Source organism: Cetorhinus maximus, chromosome 2 (genome assembly GCF_964194155.1).
Source record: "Cetorhinus maximus chromosome 2, sCetMax3.hap1.1, whole genome shotgun sequence".
Taxonomy (NCBI): Eukaryota; Metazoa; Chordata; class Chondrichthyes; order Lamniformes; family Cetorhinidae; genus Cetorhinus; species Cetorhinus maximus.
The window spans coordinates 20,789,178-20,812,187 of record NC_135880.1 but is presented as its reverse complement, the minus strand read 5'-3'; the positions used below and the strand labels follow the sequence as shown (position 1 = coordinate 20,812,187).

General features: G+C 48.3%; 1 protein-coding gene across 3 annotated transcripts in view; it reads left to right on the top strand.

The window, feature by feature from the left end:
- The window catches only part of LOC144692606 (proteolipid protein DM beta), a 294,676-nt gene extending 291,626 nt beyond the window's left edge, over positions 1-3,050 (top strand). For 2 of the 3 annotated variants that reach the window (XM_078561639.1, XM_078561654.1), the window contains one exon: positions 131-801. In XM_078561639.1, the coding sequence (XP_078417765.1) occupies positions 131-283 (153 nt within the window). In that variant the 3' untranslated portion in view covers positions 284-801. Of the gene's footprint in view, positions 1-130; positions 802-2,360 lie in introns of those variants that run through there. The other variant, XR_013579354.1, reaches the window with a different exon arrangement.
- The last annotated feature ends 19,960 nt before the right edge of the window (positions 3,051-23,010 follow it).

The following is a 23,010-nucleotide window of genomic DNA, read 5'->3' as shown; positions in this document are numbered from 1 at the left end:
GGCAATAAATGCTGGCCTAGCCAGTGACGCCCACACCAAAAATGTGCGCCCAGTAAACGATTAATCAGCCCTGTCTGTCATTGAGCTTGCTGCTTACTCAAGGTGCCCCATCCTGTGTTTTGCCTTGCAGGTTCACTACCTAATGGTGCTCTCTGCCAACTGGGCCTACGTGAAGGATGCCTGTCGGATGCAAAAATACGAGGACATCAAATCAAAGGAGGAGCAGGAGCTGCATGACATCCATTCCACCCGTTCAAAAGAGCGGTTAAATGCTTATACATAAAAGGTCCCGTCCCCTTGCTTGCACCAGTCACTGCTTTGTGTCTGACTAAAGCTTAACAACTGACTCACAACCCTGGTTACTGGTTCAGTAAGTTCCTATGCGACTTGACCACATGTTTTCTTTTTAAGTGGTTAAAAATCTGAAAGCCTTGTCATTTAGTAAAGGGATAGCCATCACTTCACTCACAATTCCATCAGGTTCCTCTGATCAATTTTTTTTTTAGGTAAATTTGTTATTTGTAACTTTTTAAAAATGGTCCTTCTCTTATTTTTTACAGATAGGAAATTTGTAATGGAACCATATAATGAAAGGAAAGGGAGGGAAGGAAACTCAAGTTGGGAAATCACTGTGGCTGATTTTATCATACAAATGCTTAAGGCATTCATATCAATTCCTCTATCTGCCATTTTAATGGAGTTTGGAAATGGATTCTCACTTCAGTTAAAGGAAAGAAAGTTGATACCAGCATGATGATCATTTATTTTATACATCACCTGCAGCCATTTCCAGGTTCGCTACTTTTTTTACCCCCCTATTTCAGTTTTCTTAATGTGAGATGTTCCTTGTGACCTGGTGAATTCCTGAATCTAATAATCATGCTCAGTTTCTTTTTAGCAACATTACACCCTGATTTTTTATAATTATAGGTAAGGCACTGGCTTACATTCGCCGAACTGTTAAACATTAATTTTTAATGCGTGGGATTGTAGAACTTTTGCCAGGTTTTTCTCCTTCCATGACTAGACTCATTGGTAATTAGGGCCTCTTGGTGTAAGGTGGCCAAAATGTGTCAAATTCCATTAAAAAGGCATTGTTGCAGGAACCTATATGGGTCCTCGCTACGACTGCTTTTTCATGGGATAGGGGGGAACATTCTTTGTTCCAATCCTACTCAGAGACCCTCCCTCACCCTTTTCCAGCCTGTTGATGACTGTATTAGTGCTATTTCCAAACTGGAAAATTTCACCATCCAGAAATTCCTTGGATTTCAGGAGTATAAAGAAGGAACAGAGTCTACATCTGAAACTTAAACCTGTCTTTTCTCTTTTTAAATGTTGACAGATCAACTGTGTATTTCCAGTCAGGCCATTTTAATAAAATGGGATCATGGGTGGTTTGTTATCATTTTGAAGACTGCATCTTGTTATTCCATTTATTTGCAGTTAGAGCCCTTTACTTATGATGACTGAACAAGTCTACTTCTATCTTGATTCTTTAAGATTCTGGGGATTTTTTTTTTTTACTAAGCGCGATTAGATTCCACTTGTCTTTTACGTTCTTTCACAGAATGTGGGCGTCGCTGGCTAGGCCAGCATTTGTTGCCCATCCCTAATTGCCCTTGAGAAGGTGGTGGTGAGCTGCCTCCTGTTCTCCCCATGAGGGCTGCCGGTCAGTGGCCTTGACCTTGCAGGAAGAGAAGACGTTTCCATGAAACATGAAGGCATCATCAAGGCCCGACATGTGGCTCACTGAATAATGAATGTTTCCCTCACAGCTTCACAGTAGGTGGCACACGTGTAACCCGTTTCATAGGAGCTTACTGCTACGTACAGGACACACACTCGCACATTCCATTTCATTTGGGCCTTTTACTTAACTGTCATGTTTTGCAAGGACTTTACTCCAGTACTTCGTAACTAAAGTGGTGGCGGGGGTGGGGTGGGGTGGGGTGGGGTGGGGTGGGGGGCGGTGGTAGGGGGGTGCTGTGGGTAATTACGCTTTGGGGCTTTCAGTTCCCAATTCGGCCCCAACAACAAAAATCCACTTCAGATTAAATGGCCAATCTTTGACAGTTTAATCGAGTGTTCTTTGTCGAGTGAAAGTAGTCTCACATGTAAAATATGTAGTGTCTGACATGACTGGGGACAACAAAAGAAAACATTTTTCATCGTGAACGTGATTTGGCCGCTAATGGCAAAAGTTGATGTTAAATGTTTAGACGGGGGAAAAAAATGAAAAAGCTGCCAGTTAAATTTGTAAAGTAAAAGTTATTGAGAGTGTCCCATTGATACTGGACCAAAATGGGTGTGTTGAATTTTATTCTGTATTGCCTATTGATACTGCTCTTTGTACGCAGTATGGTGTCTCCCTAAACCATGTAGCCTGAACAAGATCTCCATCGGTGTTTTCTGGAAGTGAAATCCTAGTTCGTTTTTCTTTTGGTCCAGCTCCTGGACCCATTGTGGACTATGGTGAGCTGTTTCCTGATGTAAGTGCATTTTTAATGATGTTAAAGGAGTTGAGATCTGCTTTATACTGTAACAGTCATGCAACATTTGGTAATTTCTAAGCGTTTTCTGTATTAGGTAAGAACTTTGGCGTAGCTGTTATTTGTGGCATGGTTATACACTAGATATGGGGATAGTTTCTCGAGAGTTGACAGCAAGTTTTAATTTAACACTAGGCTCTCTTACTGTATCGGTACTGTGTGCAGTATTATGGTTCCTATATTGCCAGTATTATGCTGCAACTCTCTTTATGATATTTTAATGTAGTGTTTGATTCCTTTTGTGTGATATCTATAGGTTGTGTCAATTTAACCCATGTCCTTTGATTCATATATGATGTCTTGTATTCAGTAATAACTTAATGCTATTGGCTTTCTGGTACTAGTCTTTGTATTTTCACAAAGAATGCTTTGTAGCAGGCTGTATAATTAATCTGTTTTTTGTAAATGAATGTGCCAACAGCTTGACAGTGGCTTTTATTTGACTGTGGGAAGAAAGTGCTTGCAATTTAATTAATAAAAATAAATTTGTGTACTTGTTCTTTTGTGAAGATTTTGCAAGTTTCTTGATCAACTCAATGGTGAGATTTGTTACAACCTAACCAGTGTACTTAAAATGGCTCCACGTGTATGTGTATCTTCGCATGTGTGCACGTGTTTATGTGTGTGTGTAAGAGACAGAGAGAGAGACAATTTTTGTTATAAAGATGAGGGAGGCTAGTGTTGGGGAATGAAACATTTTCCACTGTTGACCTACTCAATGTTAACATTAACCATCTCCAGGCCAAGTATGGTACATTTATGTAGATCACTTAATGGAGATTGATTGACATGATTAGTCAACAACTCCATTATTGAGCTGTCAGGACAGTGAATGAGATGGACCTTGTTCTTATAGATCCAATAGGGAGCCTCACTGACTAAAACTTATTCTGGGAAACCAGGATCCATGCCAAGTTTGATTTTTCAACTTTGGTCGGCTAATTGTGTGCCATGCTCTTGAATTCCTCATATTGGCTTCTAACAGATGAAGCTTTCCATATCAGGTGTAAATTCAATAAAATTAAGCTCCTTCTAGACTGTCCCAACAATGGGGCCCAATCATAGGATCATCCATCTTCCTACTTGACCAGTCATGCCGTTATTCGTTCCACAGAGCAGCCATACTGTATTTCAGCCTGAGGTTGTCTTGATGCCAAATTAGGGGTAATTTTGTAATGTGGGACCACTGAAATTTGCATCGTGTCTGGCCCAACACATTTCACCCTTACAGCCAACAGGGAGAAAAGGCTTAGGATTTGCTGGATCTGAAGCCATATTCTGGAGATAAGAAGACAGCATACTGGGAGTACAAATGGCATTTCACTGGACTAGTAATCCAGAGACCCAGTCTAATCCTCTGGGGGCACGGGTTCAAATCCCACTGAGGCAGCTGGTGGAATTTAAATTCAATTAACAAAAAGATCTGGAATTGTAAGGTCATCCATGGTGACCATGAAACTATAATTGATTGTCACAAAAACCCATCCGGTTCACTAATGTCCTTGAGGGAAATAAATCTGACATCCTTACCTGGTCTGGCCTACATGTGACTCCAGGCCCACAGCAATGTGGTTGACTTTTAACTTCCCCCTGAAATTGTCCCATCAGGCCACTCAGTTCAAGGGCAGTTAGGGATGGGCAACAAATGCTGGCCTTGTCAGTGACGGCCATGTCCCATGTAAGAATTCTTTTTTAAAAATTACATAGAATATTTGCGACAAAATGAAGTGGAAACAATATATTAAACCGGAATATGGAGTTTGCTAACTAGATCACCTTCTACCATCCTTGTAGTCATGTGACACAACAATAATGGGAGTTGTTGACTAATTCTGTCGACCAATCTCTATCAATGAATCTACAATAGATGCAGACATGACATGAGGAAACCTCAAGTGCTGGAGAACTCTGAGAACCATGGTCCAATGAGACTTTTTCCTTTTTCCCAAGCATGCTATAATCACCACACATGGGGGAGGCGATGACATAGTGATATTGTCGCTGGGCTAGTAATCCAGAGACCCAGGGTAATGCTCTGGGGACCAGGGTTTGAATCCCACCACGGCAGATGGTGGAATTTGAATTCAATAAAAATCTGGATTTAGAAGTCTAATGATGACCACGAAACCATTGTCGATTGTTGTAAAAACCCATCTGGTTCACTAACTAATGCCCTTTAGGGAAGGAAATCTACTGTCCTTACCTGGTCTGGTCTCCATGTGACTCCAGACCCACAGCAATGTGGTTGACTCTTAAATGCCCTCTGAGCAAAGGCGATTAGGGATGGGCAATAAATGCTGGCCTAGCCAGCGATGCCCACATCCCATAAATGAATTCTAAGAAAACATAATGTAACAATTTACTCATATACCATATGCCAAAATGTAACATTCTGCTCTGACAGTTGTGCCTGACAATGATCTGCAAATGTTAACTGCTGTTAACAGGTCAATTATACAATGCGAAACCCACAGAAAATGAAGTCAGTCATGGAGGGTTAGGGATCTATGGAGGTAACAATTTGCATGAGATTATTTGGAAAATTTGACTGACTAAAATTGGCGTTAAGGTCCGTAATAAACCTTCCAATGATTTTCACAGAGGGCAGTCTATTTTTGCATAAGTCTTTTGGAAACAAATAATTTTTAGCTCATTATGTATTTGAGCTCTTTGAAATAAAAGACAGGCTCGAGGAACAGCACCTTGATTTTGACTGGGCACTCTACAGCGTTCTGGACTCAACATTGAGTTCAACAATTTTAGCTCTTAACCTATCTTGTTTTGTGAATTTTGCTGGTTCATTTCTTTTCTCTCTTGTTTCTTTCTTTTAATCCCTTTATTTCACATTCAGATGGCTGCTATCCTGCCATTCACACCTCATCTAGACACATCTTTTGTTTCTTCACTCTACCCATTCCCACTCCCTTTTACTTTCTACCATGAAACCTTTGATCATTTAATCTGTCCTGCCCTCATCCTTATCCCAGAGTTCCGATTTTGTTGTTCTTCCCAATCTTCCCCCTTTCACTTGTGTGAAACAAGTTGCATTTCTAACTTTTCTCACTTCTGATGGAAGGTCATAGGCCTGAAATATTAACTCTGTTTCTCTCTCCACAGCCGCTGCCAGACCTGCTGAGTGTTTCCGGCATTTTCTGTTTTTATATTAGTAATCGAGAGACCCGGGCTAATGATGAGTTCAAATATCACCATGGCAGCTGGGGCATTTAAATTCAGTTACTTCAATAAATCTGGAAGTTGAAAAGCTAGTATCAGTAATGGGGCCCATTAAAAACACAACTGGTTTACACATCTCCTATAGGGAAGGAAATCTTCCTCCTTACCCAGTTTGGTCTAAACGTGATTCCAAAACAATGGCAAGGCAGTTCACTCCTAATTCCCTTCTCAACTGGCCTAACAAGCCATTCGGTTGTCTCAAGGGCCTAGCCAATGACACCCACATCCCATGAAGAACAAAAATAAATCCCAGAACCTTGGCTCCAGGTTCAAGCTCCACTCTTGGACTTGATGGCCACGGAAGGTGCATTCATATTGTGGCCAGACAGGTTGAGTATCAACATGTAAATCCTTCCAATATGTCTATGGCAGGTGGCGAGAGCTGGACGGTCTCCAGGTCAGCCACGCTTGATGCGGAGTGGTGTCCCTCAAGCTGTAGCCTCTGGGGACAAGCTAGCAATAAAAACAAAATCAAGGTAAACAGCTCCATCCATCTCTCTCCACAGATGCTGCCAGACCTGCTGAGTTTTTCCAGCATTTTCTGCTTTTATTAGCTCCATTCACCCACCTGTCAAGCTGACTGGAAAAGAATTGCAAATGGTACCTAATTAAACCTTTCACATCATTAACACACTCAAACTTGTCAATCTCAGGAATACTATAGATATTACCATCAGTAAGAGTCACTCAGACTGTAAACCCATTTAAATATGCGGAGGTGTTTTTATTGTTGCGAGATGACATATACCACAACAGCAAAGGTTTTAAATTGAAGTGACTACTTATCATTTGCAATGAGTGATGTTTGGAGGCCTGCAGGTAATGACTAGGCAGTATTATAACTTACTAAATGGTGCGATGCCCAAATAAAACATGGCATTGGGCATCAGCCACTGCCACGATATAAACCACCTGATTTTTATTGCCAAACGGCCGTAATTTAAAAATCTACCACCCACCCCCACCCCTCACCACAACCCCCAACCCCATAAAGCTGTTGAAAAAAGCAGGTCTGAGCTTTGAAGTCATTGGAGTGCGTGGGAACCACATACAAACAGAGGGAAAGCAACAGAAGGAACGCCTGTGCCCCATCATGGCTTCTTCTTTCATTCATAAATTTGATACGGAGGCCAGGGTTGTCCGCTCCCGTCGGCAGCCGGCGTCATGGTGGGCATCAGCGGACAATGTGGCGAGAAGGCCAAAAATTGGTTTTGTGCTGTCGTGAAACCGGCTTGTGATTGTCCACTCCGCCGTCCAACGTCAAGAGCTTAATTGTAATGAAGTTGCATCTTATCATTGTGGCAGCACACTAGAATCATCCCTCCCATGGGAGAGTGAAGGAAGCGGCCACGCACTTGGAACAGCTTGTCAAAAGTGAGTATTCTTCCACAGCTGAGACCATTCAGCAGCAGCTCCACTGATGTGTTTGGAGTCGGGCCTTTGAAACATTTCTGCCCACTCAAGCAACGCAAAAGCATGAAAGTGCCACCAAATGCTCCAGAACTTTTCATCCCTCCGACGCAGACTGCAAATTAATGTGTGTTTTAGGGGGCAGCAGAACAATTAGCCGACTGGGCAAGTTGTAGAATCCCCTTGGTGCAGTCACTGGTGGATGCACTCACAGCCCCTTGCAATGTCTTTATTAAGGCTAAAGCCAGTAGTCCTCATGGTTCAAGCTAACAGTGCAGCCTTGCAGTGCGGGTTAGGAGAATACCTGCGCCTGAGCTGAGAGCACAGCATGCAGTCCAATGGGCAAAGCTGCCGCCAATTGGTCAAGTGGAGTGGGGCGGAGGCAGGTGGGGTTTAGGACAGCCTTGAAGCCCACTACACACTGGCCCTGCATGCATGAAAGGGCTTTCAGACTTAACCAAGAGAGGTTCTTAGGACACATCTGCTAACTATGCACATCTCTCTTTGATCCTGCAGGAGGAGAACATCAGGATCGTAGAGCAGGGAGCAGAGAAGAAGAAGAGTGTGCTGGAGGCACCTGGCTCACCAATGGGACGGGCTCCATCCTCAAAATGAAAGTGTAGCAGGACCTCGTGCACACACAGCTGAAGATCTATGGTGAGCCATCGCTCCTAGAAGCCTCGCTAGACCCAGGGTCTAAAGACGGTGCTTGTCATTTCTGCAGATGACGGAGAACCAGTGTCACTGAAGACTGCGCATGTCTAGGGAACTGGTCGCTCACATTTGCAGGCTTTGGGGTCACGGGGGCATGGAGAGCACCCACTGCCAATGTCCGTGAAAGTGACCATGGTGCTTAATTTTTATGGCAGTGGCTCCTTCCAGGGCTCCACAGGTAGCTGTTCAGGACCCCGTAAGCCTCAACGCACAAGTGTATCCAGGAGGTCACGGACACCATCTTCGAGAAGGCAAAGAACTTTGTGCGTTTTGCCCAGAATCAGGAAAGCCAGGAAGCAAGAGCACTGGGATTTGCACAGATCTCTGTTTGCACACAGGTGCAGGGAGCCATTGACTCCCCTCATGGCGTTTAGATCTCCATGGCAACAAGCAGTCCACTACATGAACCGGCATGGGCTTCCACTCGCTGTTCAGCTGGTGTGCAACCATCACAGACGCATCCTACAGGCCTGCAAACAATTCCCAGGGAGCGTCCATGACTCCTATATCCTTAGCAGGTCTCAGATCTGTGACATCTTGCAGGGTCCACAGAGACTGCAGGGTTGGCTCCTTGGGGACAAGGGCTATCCACAGAGGACGTGGCTGATGACACCCGTGCAGTGGACTCAAACTGCAGCAGAGCGGTGGTATAATGAGACTCATGCTACAACCTGAACTTTGGTGGAGCAAACGATAGGCATTTTGAAAATCAGGTTCCGGTCCTCGACAGGTCCAGTGGAGCACTGCAATACAGTCACCAGAGGGTGTCGCACATCATCATAGCTTGTTGCATGCTACACAACCAGGTGCTGCAACGGAAGGAGTACTGGCTGAGGGGCAGATGGTAGAGCTGCACATCTCCTCCAATGAGGGTGATGGGATGCTCAAAGGGTGAGGATGCCGGCAATGAGGTCAGGCGTGCTCGTGAGGCCCTAATAGCTGCAAGGTTCATGGAGGATGATGACGAGTTGCAATGAGGAGAGTCCTGACGTCATTGCGCATTCGTGCGATATTTCGCTCGGTGGGCACACGCAAAAGTCGGAAGCATGCTCGCTGGTAATTAAGGCAATTAAGCCCATTAACGGCACAATTATCTCCAACCTTTCATGGTCCGTTCAACCTGATGGTTGGCAGATGGGTGAATCGGATTTACATTTTTCATCAAACCTCATCCAAAGGAGGGATGAAACCTCCGTTATGAAATTAAATAAAAATAAATATCTGTGGACAACATTTTTACGTGCTATATTTTCAGGTGCTTAATTGAGATTCATGGACATTTTTTTGCAGCTTTTTAAAACTCCATCTCATCATTTTCAGGTCTGTGGCTACCTGAGGCACCTGTCTGTCTTCAGGGAGATTTCTCTCAGCGCTCACCCATGCCCATGGAAACATCATCACCCGCCTTTTTCCCGCCCCCACCAGCCAGCGTGAAATCACGGCTGGGGGGGCCAATCGTGGTCGGCGGTCGGTTTCCCAACCTCATCCGAGCCCACCAATCGCATACGCCCGCCAAAGGTAAAGTTCAGACCCTGGAGGGCCCCGGCCTGTTTTGGGTAACCTGCTGTGGGCCAGGTGCACCCTCCTCAGCCCTTGGAGCTGAAAATGATGGGGTCACAGGAAGAGGGCATTTGAATCGGCCGGGCATTCCCGGATTCATCTGGGTGGCTGGTCCAGGGGTATTGACCTGCTGATCCTCCCCCCAATGGCTGCCTGACGGTCCCTGGGTGACTCCTTGAGGAGAAGGGAAAGCTGGAGTGAGATCGAGCTGCCCCGTACTCCTCTCGCGTTGACACGGTTGGAAGCCAGCTATGGCATTAGCAATGGGTTTGAGCCCATGCAGCAAAGCAGGACCAGTGCCCTGTACCAAGGTCTCCATGGCAGCAGCCGTCCTGCCAGTGTTGACTTTGGTGTGTTGGCATGCCGGCACTATCGCCTTAGACGGAAAGTGGACAGACTCCTCCACTGTCCCTTGAAATCTGAGGAGTGCACCAGACATCCCTCCCTGATATTCACAGAATCACAGTGCAGAGGAGGCCCTTCGGCCCATCGAGTCTGCACTGACAAGTGAGGAACACTTGACCTACCTACCTAACCCCATTTACCCGAACTTGGCCCATAGCCTTGAATGTTATGACGTGCCAAGTGCTCATCCAGGTATTTTTTAAAGGATGTGAGGCAACCCGCCTCCACCACCCTCCCAGGCAGCGCATTCCAGACCGTCACCACCCTCTGGGTAAAAAAGATTTTCCTCACATCCCCCCTAAACCTCCTGCCTTGAACTTGTGTACCCTTGTGGCTGACCCTTCAACTAAGAGGAACAGCTGCTCCCTATCCACCCTGTCCATGCCCCTTATAATCTTGTACACCTCGATCAGGTCGCCCTTCAGTCTTCTCTGCTCCAACGAAAACAACCCAAGTCTATCCAACCTCTCTTCATAACTTAAATGTTCCCGTGATTGTTTTTGCAGGTCCAACAACTGATTGAGGACTGAGTCCAGACGCTCTTCATCTGACTCGGACTCAGCAGATTCCTTGCCTCTTGCAGTCCTCCCAGTGCTGGTGACCTCAGATGTCCCTGCCTCTTTTTTATTTTAATTCTTTCACGGGATGTTGGCTTCACTGGCTGGGCCAGCATTTATTGTCCATCCCTAGTTGCCCTTGAGGAGGTGGTGGTGAGCTGCCTTCTTGAACCACTGCAGTCCATGTGGTGTAGGTACACCCACAGTGCTGTTAGGAAGGGAGTTCCAGGATTTTGACCTAGCAACAGTGAAGGAACGGCGATATATTTCCAAGTCAGGATGGTGAGTGGCTTGGAGGGGAACTTCCAGGTGGTGGTGTTCCCATCTATCTGCTGCCCTTGTCCTTCTAGATGGTAGTGGTCATGGGTTTGGAAGGTGCTGTCTAAGGAGCCTTGGTGAATTCCTGCAGCGCATGTTATGCCACACTACTGCCTCTGTGCGTCAGTAGCGGAGGGAGTGAATGTTTGTGGATGGGGTGCCAATCAAACGGACTGCTTTGTCCTGGATGGTGTCAAGCTTCTTGAGTGTTGTTGGAGCTGCACTGATCCAGGCAAGTGGAGAGTATTCCATCACACTCCTGACTTGTGTCTTGTAGATGGAGGATAGGTATTAGGCAGTCAGGAAGTGAGTTACTCGCTGCAGGATTCCTAGCCTCTGACCTGCTCTTGTAGCCACAGTATTTATATGGCTAGTCCAGTTCAATTTCTGGTCAATGGTAACCACCAGGATGTTGATAGTGGGGGATTCAATTATGGTAATGCCATTGAACGTCAAGGGGCGATGGTTAGATTCTCTCTTGTTGGAGATGGTCATTACCTGGCACTTGTGTGGCATAAATGTTACTTGCTACTTGTCAGCCCAAGCCTGGATATTATTCAGGTTTTGCTGCATTTTGACATGGGCTGCTTCAGTATCTGAGGAGTCGCGGATGATGCTGAACATTGTGCAATCATCAGCAAACATCCCCACTTCTGACCTTATGATGGAACGAAGGTCATTGGTGAAGTAGTTGAAGATGGTTGGGCCAAGGACACTATCCTGAGGAACTCCTGCAGTGATGTCCTGGAGCTGAAGTAATTGACCTCCAACAACCACAACTATCTTCCTTTGTGCTAGGTATGACTCCAACTAGTGGGGCACTTTCCCCCTGATTCCCATTGACTCCAACTTTGTTAGGGCTCCTTGATGCCACACTCGGTCAAATGCGCCCTTAATGTCAAGGGCAGTCACTTCCACCTCACCTCAGGAGTTCAGCTCTTTTGACCATGTTTGAAGCAAGGTTGTAATGAGGTCAAGTGCAGAGTGGCCCTGGCGGAACTCAAACTGGGCATCAGTGAGCAGGTTATTGCTAAGCAAGTGCCGCTTGCTAGCTCTGTTGATGACCCCTCCCATTGTTTTACTGATGATTGAGAGTAGGTTGATGGGGCGGTAATTGCTCGGGTTGCTTTTTGTGTACAGGACATACCTGGGCAACTTCCAACATAGCCGGGTAGATGCCAGTGTTGTTGCTGTACTGGAACTGTTTGGTTAGGTGTGTGGCAAGCTCTGGAGCACAAGTCTTCAGTACCACTGCCCGAATATTTTCAGGGCCCATAGCCTTTGCAGTGTCTAGTGCCTGCAGCCATTGCTTGACATCACGTGGAGTGAATCGAATTGGTTGAAGACTGGCATCTATGATGCTGGGCACCTCCGGAGGAGGCTGAGATGGATCATCCAATTGGCGCTTCTGCTGAACATTGTTGCGAATGCTTCAGCCTTATCTTTTGCACTGATGTGCTGGGCTCCCCCATCATTGAGGATGGGAATATTTGTGGAGCCTCCTCCTCCAGTGAGTTGTTTAATTGTCCACCACCATTCATGGCTGGATATGGCAGGACTGCAGAGCTTAGATCAGATCCATTGGTTATGGGATTGATTAGCTTTGTCTATCACTTGCTGCTTATGCTGTTTGGCACATAGTCCTGTGTTATAGCTTCACCAGGCTGACACCTCATTTTTAGGTATGCCTGGTGCTGCTCCTGGTGTGCTGCACTCTTCATTGAACCAGGGTTGATCCCCTGGCTTGATGGTAATGATAGAATGGTGGATATGCCGGGCCATGAGGTTACAGATTGTGTTCGAGTACAATTCTGCTGCTGCTGATGGCCCACAGCGCCTCATGGATGCCCAGTCTTGAGTTGCTAGATCTGTTCGAAATCTATCACATTTAGCACTGTGGTAGTGCCACACAACACAATGGAGGGTTTCCTCAATTTGAAGACGGGACTTCGTCTCCACAATGACTGTGCGGTGGTCACTTCAACCGATACTGTCATGGACAGATGTATCTGTGGCAGGCACATTGGTGAGTCTGGCATCAAGTATGTTTTTCCCCTTTTGTCTGTTCCCTCACCACCTGCCGCAGACCCATTCTAGCAGCTATGTCATTTAGGACTAGGCCAGCTCGGTCAGTAGTGGTGCTGTCAAGCCACTCTTGGTGATGGACATTGAAGGCCCCACCCAGAGTACACTCTGTGCCTTTGCCACCCTCAGTGCTTTGTCCAAGTGGTGTTCAACATGGAGGAGCACTGATTCATCAGCTGAGGGAGGGTGATAAGTGGTAATCAGCAGGAGGTGTCCTTGCCCATGTTTGACCTGATGCCATGAGACTTCATGGGGTCCAGACTTGATGTTGAGGACTCCCAGGGCAACTCCTTCCTGACTGTATACCTCTGTGCCGCCACCTCTGCTGGACCTGTCCTGCCACTGGGACATACCCAGGGATGGTGTTGGTGGTGTCTGGGGCAAAATCTGTAAGATGCGATTCCATGAAAGTGACTATGTCAGGCTGTTGCTTGACTAGTCTGTGAGACAGCTCTCCCAATTTTGGCACTGGCCCCCAGATATTAGTAAAAAGGACTTTGCAGGGTCGACAGGGATGAGATTGCCATTCCCTTGGTCGATGCCAAGTGATCCATCTGGTTTCATTCCTTTTTTGAGGCTGAGTGGCTTGCTAGATCACTTCAGAGGGCATTTAATAGTTAACCACATTGCTGTGGGTCTGGGGTCATATGTAGGCCAGACCAGGTAAGGACAGCAGATTTCCTTCCCTAAAGGACATTAGTGAACCAGATGAGTTTTTACAACAATCAGCAATGGTTTCATGGTCATCGTTGGACTTTTAATTCTAGATTTTTATTGAATTCTAATTCCACCATCTGCCATGGCGGGATTCGAACCCTGGTCCCCAGAGCATTACCCTGGGTCTCTGGTACACTGGTACTGGATTATTAGTTACTAGACAATACCAGTATGCCATCGCCTTCCCCTGCTGTAGAACAGATTGTGTGGTGTGCTCACCAGATTGTGATCCTGAGGCTGTTCTACATCTAGGCCTTACCGAGGTGTGTGTGGCCACGCTGGTGGAGGGCGTGGGTGAGCAGCGTGACAGGTCCTAAAAGTTTCTGCCCTCAGGGTCCTCATCCGAGGTGCCCTCGGTGCTGGGTCAAGGTTGCCTGAGGATGACGTGCCAGATGTGCCTCGGAGAGAAATTGGAGATTATCTGTGTTTGGCAGCCACATTAGACGTAGAACAGTGAACTCAGAGTAACATCGAGGAGTGATAACGTGGTGTAGAATTCTCATGTGGTCACCCATTTAAAACAGAGATAAGGCAAAAAATTTTAGCTCATGGGGTCCGGAGTCGATGTCTTTTGGAACTCTCTTCCTGAAAAGGTGGTGGAAGTCTTTGAATATTTTTAAGGCAGAGGTGGATGGATTCTTGGTAAGCAAGGGGGTGATAGGCTGTTGGTGGTAGGTGGGATGCAGATTTCAGGTTACTGTAAGATCAGACATGATCTTATTAAATGGCGGAGCAAGCTTGAGGGGCTGAATGGCCTACTCCTGCTCCTTGTTCATATGTTCGTATGCAGATGCTTGCTGCTGACCTCACCCTCGCCGCAGGAATGGTCCACATCCTATCCATCCAGCTCCACCGTGTGACCCTCAAACAGAGTGAGAACACTGATGTCCAGCATTCCACTACCCTCCTATGCTGCCCCCCACTCCACCCCCCTACCCCTGTTCTGGGAACTCTCCCACTGATAGTGCGCAATCTTGTCTTGCACAAAGACAGATGGAGAGAGTGTGAGCAAGGTGCATGCCAGGTCAAATAGGAAGGATGCCAGGCGTGCGTCTCTGCTGAGTGGAGACATGGACGGGATATGAGGAGGCAGTGTCCAAAGAAGATGAGGCCAGATAAAGATGTGAGGGTGTGTGTGAGAGAATGAGTTGTGATGTCCCTTGAGCTGGCAGTGAGTGATCCGCCAGTTAATGTGTGATGGGCTTGTGAGTGGGTGAGCTTAGAGTGATGGGATAGTTGACTTACGCTGGCGGCAGGGATGAGATCGTTCATCCTTTTTCTGCACTGGATGGCCGACCTCTTGTGCGCAGCATTGGCGCTGACCACCTCTGCCACCACCTCCTATGGTCAGAGTGGAGGCAGTGGATATCATGGGGGGCTCCACGGCATCCAAAAGGCACCCCAGAGATGTATCACTGAATCTGGCGGCTGCACTCTTCTTGGCTTTTGGTGCCATGTCTTCACTAGAGCAGTCCTGGGCTGCAAGCAATGAGAAACGTGTTTAAATATGGTAACGGTGTGGCGGGTAAATCGAAGGCCGCCCACCAGTGATCTAGCTTGATTCCTGTGACGGCATCATTTATGAGGGGACGATACAGCACGAAAATCTACCATCGTGACTGGTGGGCAAAACATCATTTTTCATACCCGCTACCGGACTTAGTGCAAACCTGGGACGATGTTCGGCTTTCATGGATGAGGTATGTTAGGACTGAAAAGTAGATTGCCTTTGCATAATTCCTACGCAGTGTTAGTTTTGAACACTCTCAGGTACATCTAAGTAAAATTCCCCTGTCCCTGCCTCATTAATGTGCTCCAGTTTCAGACGCACATCCCCTACTGCAGCAGTACTGTCCATATCAACTATTTTTGTGCTTCCACCAGGGTGGCAAGTTTCATTGATTTGGCCATCACTCCATTTAGTCATTTCTTGTACAGTCTGGTCATCGCCCTTTGGTAACATTGTCAGTTAAATGGGAAATTAAGTGTAGTTTTATGCTTGTGCCCTGTGTTGAATGCACTCAAGGGCATTTCATAAAGGACCCTTGCAGCTGACACTGGGGGGAAAATTATGCCCGTTAATCTGGATTGAATTGAAAATGAGGTCCCGGTTGTGGAAGGACTAAGCCACTATTCAGCTGAATCTGGAGACCTCAAGCAGCACCGCCAGACATGGTGGCCATGGGGAAGCTGAGAGATTGCTGACTGATGGAGAACCTGTTAAAGGTGGAGGGTAAATGTGTAATTAGTACAGCACTGGGATCAGATCCAAAGAAATAGATGTTCTTTATAATCATATGGCAATAATCAAATCTTTACTTTCAGATTTACAATGTAATAACTCAAAGCTACAAAGTTCTCAGCCAGCAAAACATATCCTCGTGACACTGATAGTTTTAATTGTTCCATAAATGAGCAGGAACTGGCTGTCAATTGTTGTCTGCCACAAATTAGCGCTCAATGATGTGGAACATTTCGAACGTACAAAGCAAGGTAAGGAAATGCTATACGTTGTTTGACCCTGATCTTCAAATCTATTCATCCACTTCCTTCCACTAGTTGAGGATGTCACAAAGCACTTTAGATCCAATGAAATACTTGGGGCAGAATTTTCCCGTTGGCGTACGGGGGCCTGTCAAATGATGCGTGGTGACGTAAGGCGAGCATACCAACATCACTGCACGCCATCACAATATTTCATTGGGTGGGCCCGCAATGCTGTCCGATGTTCACCCGCCATTAATTAGCGGGCCATTTAAGGCCCTTGACGTTCTAATCGACTGCGATTTTTCGGCACCTGTGCAATCTTCGGGTCGACGCACGGGCACAATGGGCAGGCGGGTTGGACACATTTGTGTAAACCTCATCCACGGGCGGGATAAGAGGGCTCAGTGGGGTCGTGAGTGTGCTCTGTCAAATATTGATGTTTCAAAGTTTCTGATACTTGCCTGTGTGATCTGCAATACTTCAAAACGCAGACCAGCTGCTTGGGCTGGACTCACAACTTTCAGGTCAGCACTCCGCAGTGAGGAATGTTTTTTGGGCCTGCATGTTTCAGGAAGCCTTCCCTTAGCCTGGGAATGGGAGCTAAACTGTCCACTGGAGGCAGCTCCTCTGAGGGGGAAGTGAGGGCTAGAAGGGGGAGGAGCCTAGGAGTGCACATTCAGCCTCCAGAGGAGCCACCTTTGGGAGGTCAGGCGCAGGCACAAACGGCGCAGGGCCAAGAGGTAGTCCAAGGTGGAAGAGGCTGCAGAAGACGCCACTATCCTGCTGCCAGGGTATACAGGCAGCGAAGCAGCTACCTCAATATGACTGAGGTGCAGTGCCGAAGGAGGCTCCGTCTCTCAGGGGAGACAGTCAACTATATCTGTCAGATGATTGGGCCTGAGATCTCCGCTGTGTGGGTGGACACCCCATGCCAATGGCTCTAAAGGTCACAGCTGCCCTTAATTTCTATGCCTCTGGCTTCTTCCAGGGCTCCGTGGGTGATCTTTGCGGTGTCTCCCAATCAGCTGTCCACACTTGTGTCAAGCAGGTTACAGACGCTCTGTTCAGACAGGCATTGACCTTCATCCACTTCCGCTGGGACCAGGCAAGCCAGACACAGTGAGCCAGAGGCTTTCCGGCCATTGCTGGCTTCCCCCGTGTCCAGGGTGCTATAGACTGTACACATGTGGCCATCAAGGCGCCAGCAGGTGAGCCCAGTGCTTTCGTCAACAGGAAGGGCTTCCACTCCATGAACGTGCAGATAGTGTGTGATCACAGGATGCTGATTCTACAAGTCTGTGCAAGGTACCCAGGCAGCTCCCACGATGCCTACATCCTCAGACACTCCCAGGTGCCGAGGTTCTTCAGTGCTCCGGCTTGGCTGGATGGATGGCTGCTGGGTGACAAGGGCTCTCCCCTCAGAAGGTGGCTCATGACGCCTCTCTGCCATCCAAGAACAGAAGCTGAGCAGCGGCACAATAGGAGCCACGGCTCCACAAGGGCTGTGGTGGAGAGAACCATTGGCCTTCTCAAGATGCGCTTCCGATGCCTGGACCGCTCAGTGGGCGCACTCCAGTACCCCCCAGACCTTGTGTAGTTAGTGTAGTTGATAGTGGTTGCATGCTGCACTCTCCACAATCTTGCGCTGGAAAGGAGGGATGCAGTGGACAATGAAGGCATAGACAAATTGGCTGCTGCTGCACAAGATGAGTCCGCCAGTGAGTCCGAGGATGAGCACGCACAGGGAAATGCTGAGGGGGTAGACTCTGACCCGGGCATACTCCAGGGAGGCAGGGACACCCGGGAGGCTTGAATCCAATGAACCTTCAGCTAGCACATCACATATGGACCTCCAGGTCAAGTCTGGGCTGTATGCTCCATATTAGAGACCAAGTGCAAAATCTGCCTGGTTAGGAACATTAACTAAGGACCTTGTTAATAAAGCTGAATGTCTCATAAAGCACACATGACATTTTTGGAAACCATCCACCTGCAGAACAAAAGAGGCACCCTCAGCCATGGTGACATGTCTGAATTTATTTTTGCAAACAAACAAACTTAATGAAGCAAAATGAAAAAGGTGTTAAAAATCACACCAACTCATAAAGACCTCATCACGGGCCAACACAAAAGCACCAGTGAGAAACCCGTGGTGTGCCTAAGGTGCCCTATGTTTACGTTTTCGGGTGCTACATCTTGGTGCTGACCCCTCGCTGGGAGTGGTATCTGAGGACAGCCTGCTGACTGTGCTGTCCTGTTGGCCTCGATGACCTTGTCGGTCATCCTCTGGCCCATGGAGTCTGTGCTGGCCCCGCCTGGGAGGGAGCTGCCAGTTCCACAGCTGGCATCACCCCAATCATCGCAGCCTCACTGGATGCTACAGTCCATGGGAGAGGGCGGAGGAGCTGTTGCCCTCATCCGGAGTGCCCTGCGAGGAGCCCACAGAGACGCCAGGCAGCTGCTGCGACAACAGGAGGTCACTTTGGACATCGCTGCTCACTGTGGATGGATGGGCACCAAGCTGGGAAATTGGTGCCCAGACCATCTCCCACACTGGCACTGACCAGCTGAGGTCAATGCCAATGTGAGGATTTGCTGGTCCGAGCACATCCCCAGGAAGCCTGATGGGTCTCCTGGAGGAGCCTCTCTATGAGAGTCGCCACTCTCTCCATGGAGGACGCATGGCACTCGGACATGAGGCTCATTGCTACAGTGATAGTCCGTGTGGACTCCTCCACCACGGGCACTAAGCCAAGCATAGCCTCATGTATCTCCCCCAGATGCTCCCACACACCCGGTCACATTTCCTGCAGCTGCTGCATCGTGGACGACTCCAGAGGCACATCATCAGGCACCGACTGAGCGTGTGCCTGGTCCCCTGCAGTCCTCCGACTGCTGGCACCATGGGCACTCTCTGTCTCTGCCAGCTCCTCCAGCGACTGTGAAGTGCCCTCGGCGCTGTGCCCCAGGACACTAGCCGATATTCTAATTCCTACCGAGATGCTAGTATCTGCTCTGGTGCCTGCCTGGCAGAGATGGTGTGAGGCTGGTGAGACTTCAGGGCCCTCAGGTGTGAGGGAGGCCTCTGCTGCTCCTCCTCCCAGCCCTGCTCTGCTGATGCTGAAAGGAAGAACAAGGATATTGGATCAGTTAACGTGGAGACAATGTCAAAGTGCATCCCTGTCCCCCGGATCATTATGCACTCATCCTTCCATAAGCAATGGTCAAGCCATGTTGCAAACTTCAATAACTGAACATTCAGCAGTGCCATGGCTGCTGGGAGAACAATGGTGACCTCACTGCTGGGCAAACATACCTGCCCGTGGCACCCCAGCCTTACCCACACCGTTGGACCTGGGCACATGGCGCCTCTCCAAATCTAGGGCCTCCTGCTCGAAGCGGCTGAGAATCGCCACCTGGGCCGGCCCTCCACCAGTCCTCACCCGCTCGGCTGCATTATGTGCATTCTTCTACTGAAAAGGAGAGAAGAGCATTGATCAGTGCTACTTGTACCTGGACTCTCTTCGCAGATGGCCCACCCCAACCAGAGTGGGACATTGCAGGGCTCCAGTGTCTCCTCACCCCGCTGCTGCCAAACACTCACACAAAGACGCTGGGCCTGTCCCCATCCACCCCACCCCCTTGGCCAAATGTTGCCTATATCACATTAGGCGCCACATGGTATAACCTTGCAAAGCAAGGAGGCGCAAGTACGTGGAGCGCAGAGGACAGCAGATCGATCGGTGCCCCGCCACCTTGAAGCTCCCCTCCCAGCCTGTCATCACCCTGACTTGGACATGTCCTGGAGTTCCAGCTCTGCGCCCAGGTGCAGCTCCTCCAGGTTGCCCCCAAAACAGTAATGTGGGTCTCAGTGTACCACATGTTGCGGGGGCAGAACCCATCTCTTCACCACCCTCTCAGGGTGACCTCGGTATGGGCAATATCTGCTGGCCCACCCAGCGAAGGACACATGACGGCAATGATTCAATGCAGTAACTGCACTCAGACTTGAGGGGCGAGGTGCAGCGAGGGGGGAAAGTCTACCTGCTGGGTTAAGTGACCAGTGCCAACATAATACTCACCGTTCCCAAGTGCAACAGGTCATTGAAGCGCTTGTGACACTGGATCCAGGTGCGTTGCACCACGACGCGGGAGCTCACCACCTCCGCCACCTACCCCCAGGCACATTTGGTCAGGTAGGGGGGGGCCTCCTCCTCCTGTCCTGGGGTACAAGGTCCTCCCGCCGTGCTGCCACCTCCTCGAGGAGGGTAGCAAGGCACTCATCGAAAAAACAAGGGGCACAGTGCCCCCCTGCCCTACCCTCCTGCCTGGCCTGCTCACCAGCAGTGCTCTGGGGAGCCCTTCCACTGGCCATAATTTGCAGCCTTGAAAAGGTTGCGGGAGCTTTTTACAGGCCGCCGGGTCGCCATTGGACCCGGCAGCCATTGCAGACCCGCCACCGCCCGCCCACTCCCACTGTCCTCGGGAGCCGTGATTCACGCTGGGCGGGTCTTAATTGGCCCACCCACGTAAAATGGCAGTGCAGACCTGATCACGGGTGGTGATCAGGTCCACGCCCACCTGCGCCCACTCACACTCCACCCCCCCACCCCCGGCCAGCCAGAAAATTCAACCCTTGGAATACTTAACATTTCCTACATTACCATTGTAATGTATGTGAAGTTCTTGGGACAGAAACAGTTTTATTTTCAGCCAGAGACGTTTAGCATTAGAACTACACAAGCTGTTAAACATGGATCCTTTGTTATTTATGCTTCCTCGCAGACTCCCTCTGCTGGTACATGTGTGTGTGTGGTAGCCTCAAGCAGAGAAAAACGACAATGCAATATTCAATACACTGCAATGTAGGAAATGCAGCAGCCAATTTGCACACAGCAAAGTCCCATAGAAATGTGATAATGAGCAGATAATCTGATTTAGTGATGTTGGTTGAAGAATAAATACTGGCCGTGCTCCCTGTTCTACATCAAAATAGCGACCATGTAATGTTTTGCATCCTGTTGGAAAGGTGGATGGAGCCTTCCTTTATCATCCCATTCAAAAATTGGCTCCCTGAGTGATATCCTCGATTTTAGGCTAAAGTCTCTGGAGTGCAACTCGGGACCATCCTACTCGCAGGCAGGAATGCAATCGCTGAACCACAGCTGGCAAATACAACATCTGGGAAAAGTCACGTCATAGTAGTTTCAACCAGTAGAACTGGGTAAATAATCACTTTTCATACGTACGTATTAAATAGAATAGTTGCCGATTCAGACAGGTAGCCAGCGAGGGTCCAGCAAGTTTGGATAAGTAAATATCCAGACGTTGCTACTTTGCCTCAATTTGCCAGACTTGTCACGGAGAAGGAGAACAACAATAAACAAGAGCTTATATTTATATAGCGGTGTTAACAGAATGAAACTTCCCGAAGTGTTTCACGGGAGCATTCTGAAGCAAAATTTGACTGCGCCACTAGTAGGAGATATTAAGTGAGGTGAGAAAAAGCTTGGTCAAAGAGATAGATTTTAAGGAGCGTCTAAAAGGAGGACAGGGAGGTAGATAAAGAGAGGCTTAAGGAGGTAATTCCAGAGCCCCAGGGCAGCTGAAGGCACAGCCACCAGTGTTGGAGTGATTCAAATCAGGGATCCTCAAAGAGGCCAGAGTCAGATGAGCTCAGGTATCTTAAAGGGTTGTAGGGCTGGAAGAGATGACAGAGATAGGGAGGGACAAGACCCTAGAGGGATTGGAAAACAAATGTGAGGACTTTTTTAAAAATTGAGGTGTTACCTAATTGGAAGGCGACGTAGGTCAGAGGGCACAGGGGTGATGAGTGAATGTGACTTAGTGCGAGTTAGGGTACAGGCAGCAGAGTTTTCCATTTTATCCATTTTATGGAGGGTGGAATTTAGGAGACGGGTCAGGAGTGCATTGGAATAGTCAAGTCCAGAGGTAACAAATGAGAGTTTCAGCAGTGGATGAACCGAGACAAGGATGGGTAAGGTGATGTTATGGAGCTGGAGATGAGCAATGGTCGGAAACTCATCTCAGGGTCAAATCTGACACCAAGTTTATGAAAAGCCTGGTGCAGCCTTGAATAGTTGCCAGGGAGAGGGATGGAGTCAGGGGCTGGGCAGCAAGGTTTGTGGTGGGAACTGGAGACAACCTTCCAAATATTCAGTTGAAGGAAGTTCCTGCTGATCCAGCACTGGATGTCAGACAAGCAGAGAGAGCGGAGGTGTCGAGAGAGGTGGTGTTCTGCAACATTGCCTCTTTTTTTTTTGCAATGCTTGTTCGTTCAAGTGTGTGGGCCATTTAAGATGTTTGCGTGACCTCACATTCGCAGTAACTTAAAGTGGCCAACCTGTGTGAAGCACATGCGGTAGCTTCCAGATGATTGCGCGATCGTGCAGCCTAGTTTGATGGTGAGGTGGAGCTCGGTGTTGTCAACGCTAAGTGTAGGGAGACTGGCATTGTGTTTCTGGACGATGTCGCCAACAGGGCTTTGGATAGGCCATTGGGGCACCAGGTGTAATGATGCGGGAGCCGGAAGAGAAGCTTTTGCAGGTGAGGGGCATGTTAGTGGGGTGGTGAAAAAGGCATATGGGACACTTACCTTTATCAATCGAGGCATAGATTACAAAAGTAGGGAGGTCATGTTGTGTTGTATAGAATCTTGGTGAGGCCACAGCTGGAGTACTGTGTGCAGTTCTGGTCACCACATTATAGGAAGGATGTGATTGCACTGGAGGGGGTGCAGAGGAGATTCACCAGGATGTTGCCGGAGATGAAACGTTTAAGTTATGAAGAGAGGTTGGATAGACTTGGGTTGTTCTCTTTGGAGCAAAGAAGACTGAGGGGTGACCTGATCGAGGTGTACAAGATTATGAGGGGCATGGACGGGGTGGATAGGGAGCAGCTGTTCCCCTTAGTTGAAAGGTCAGTCACAAGGGGACATAAGTTCAAGGTGA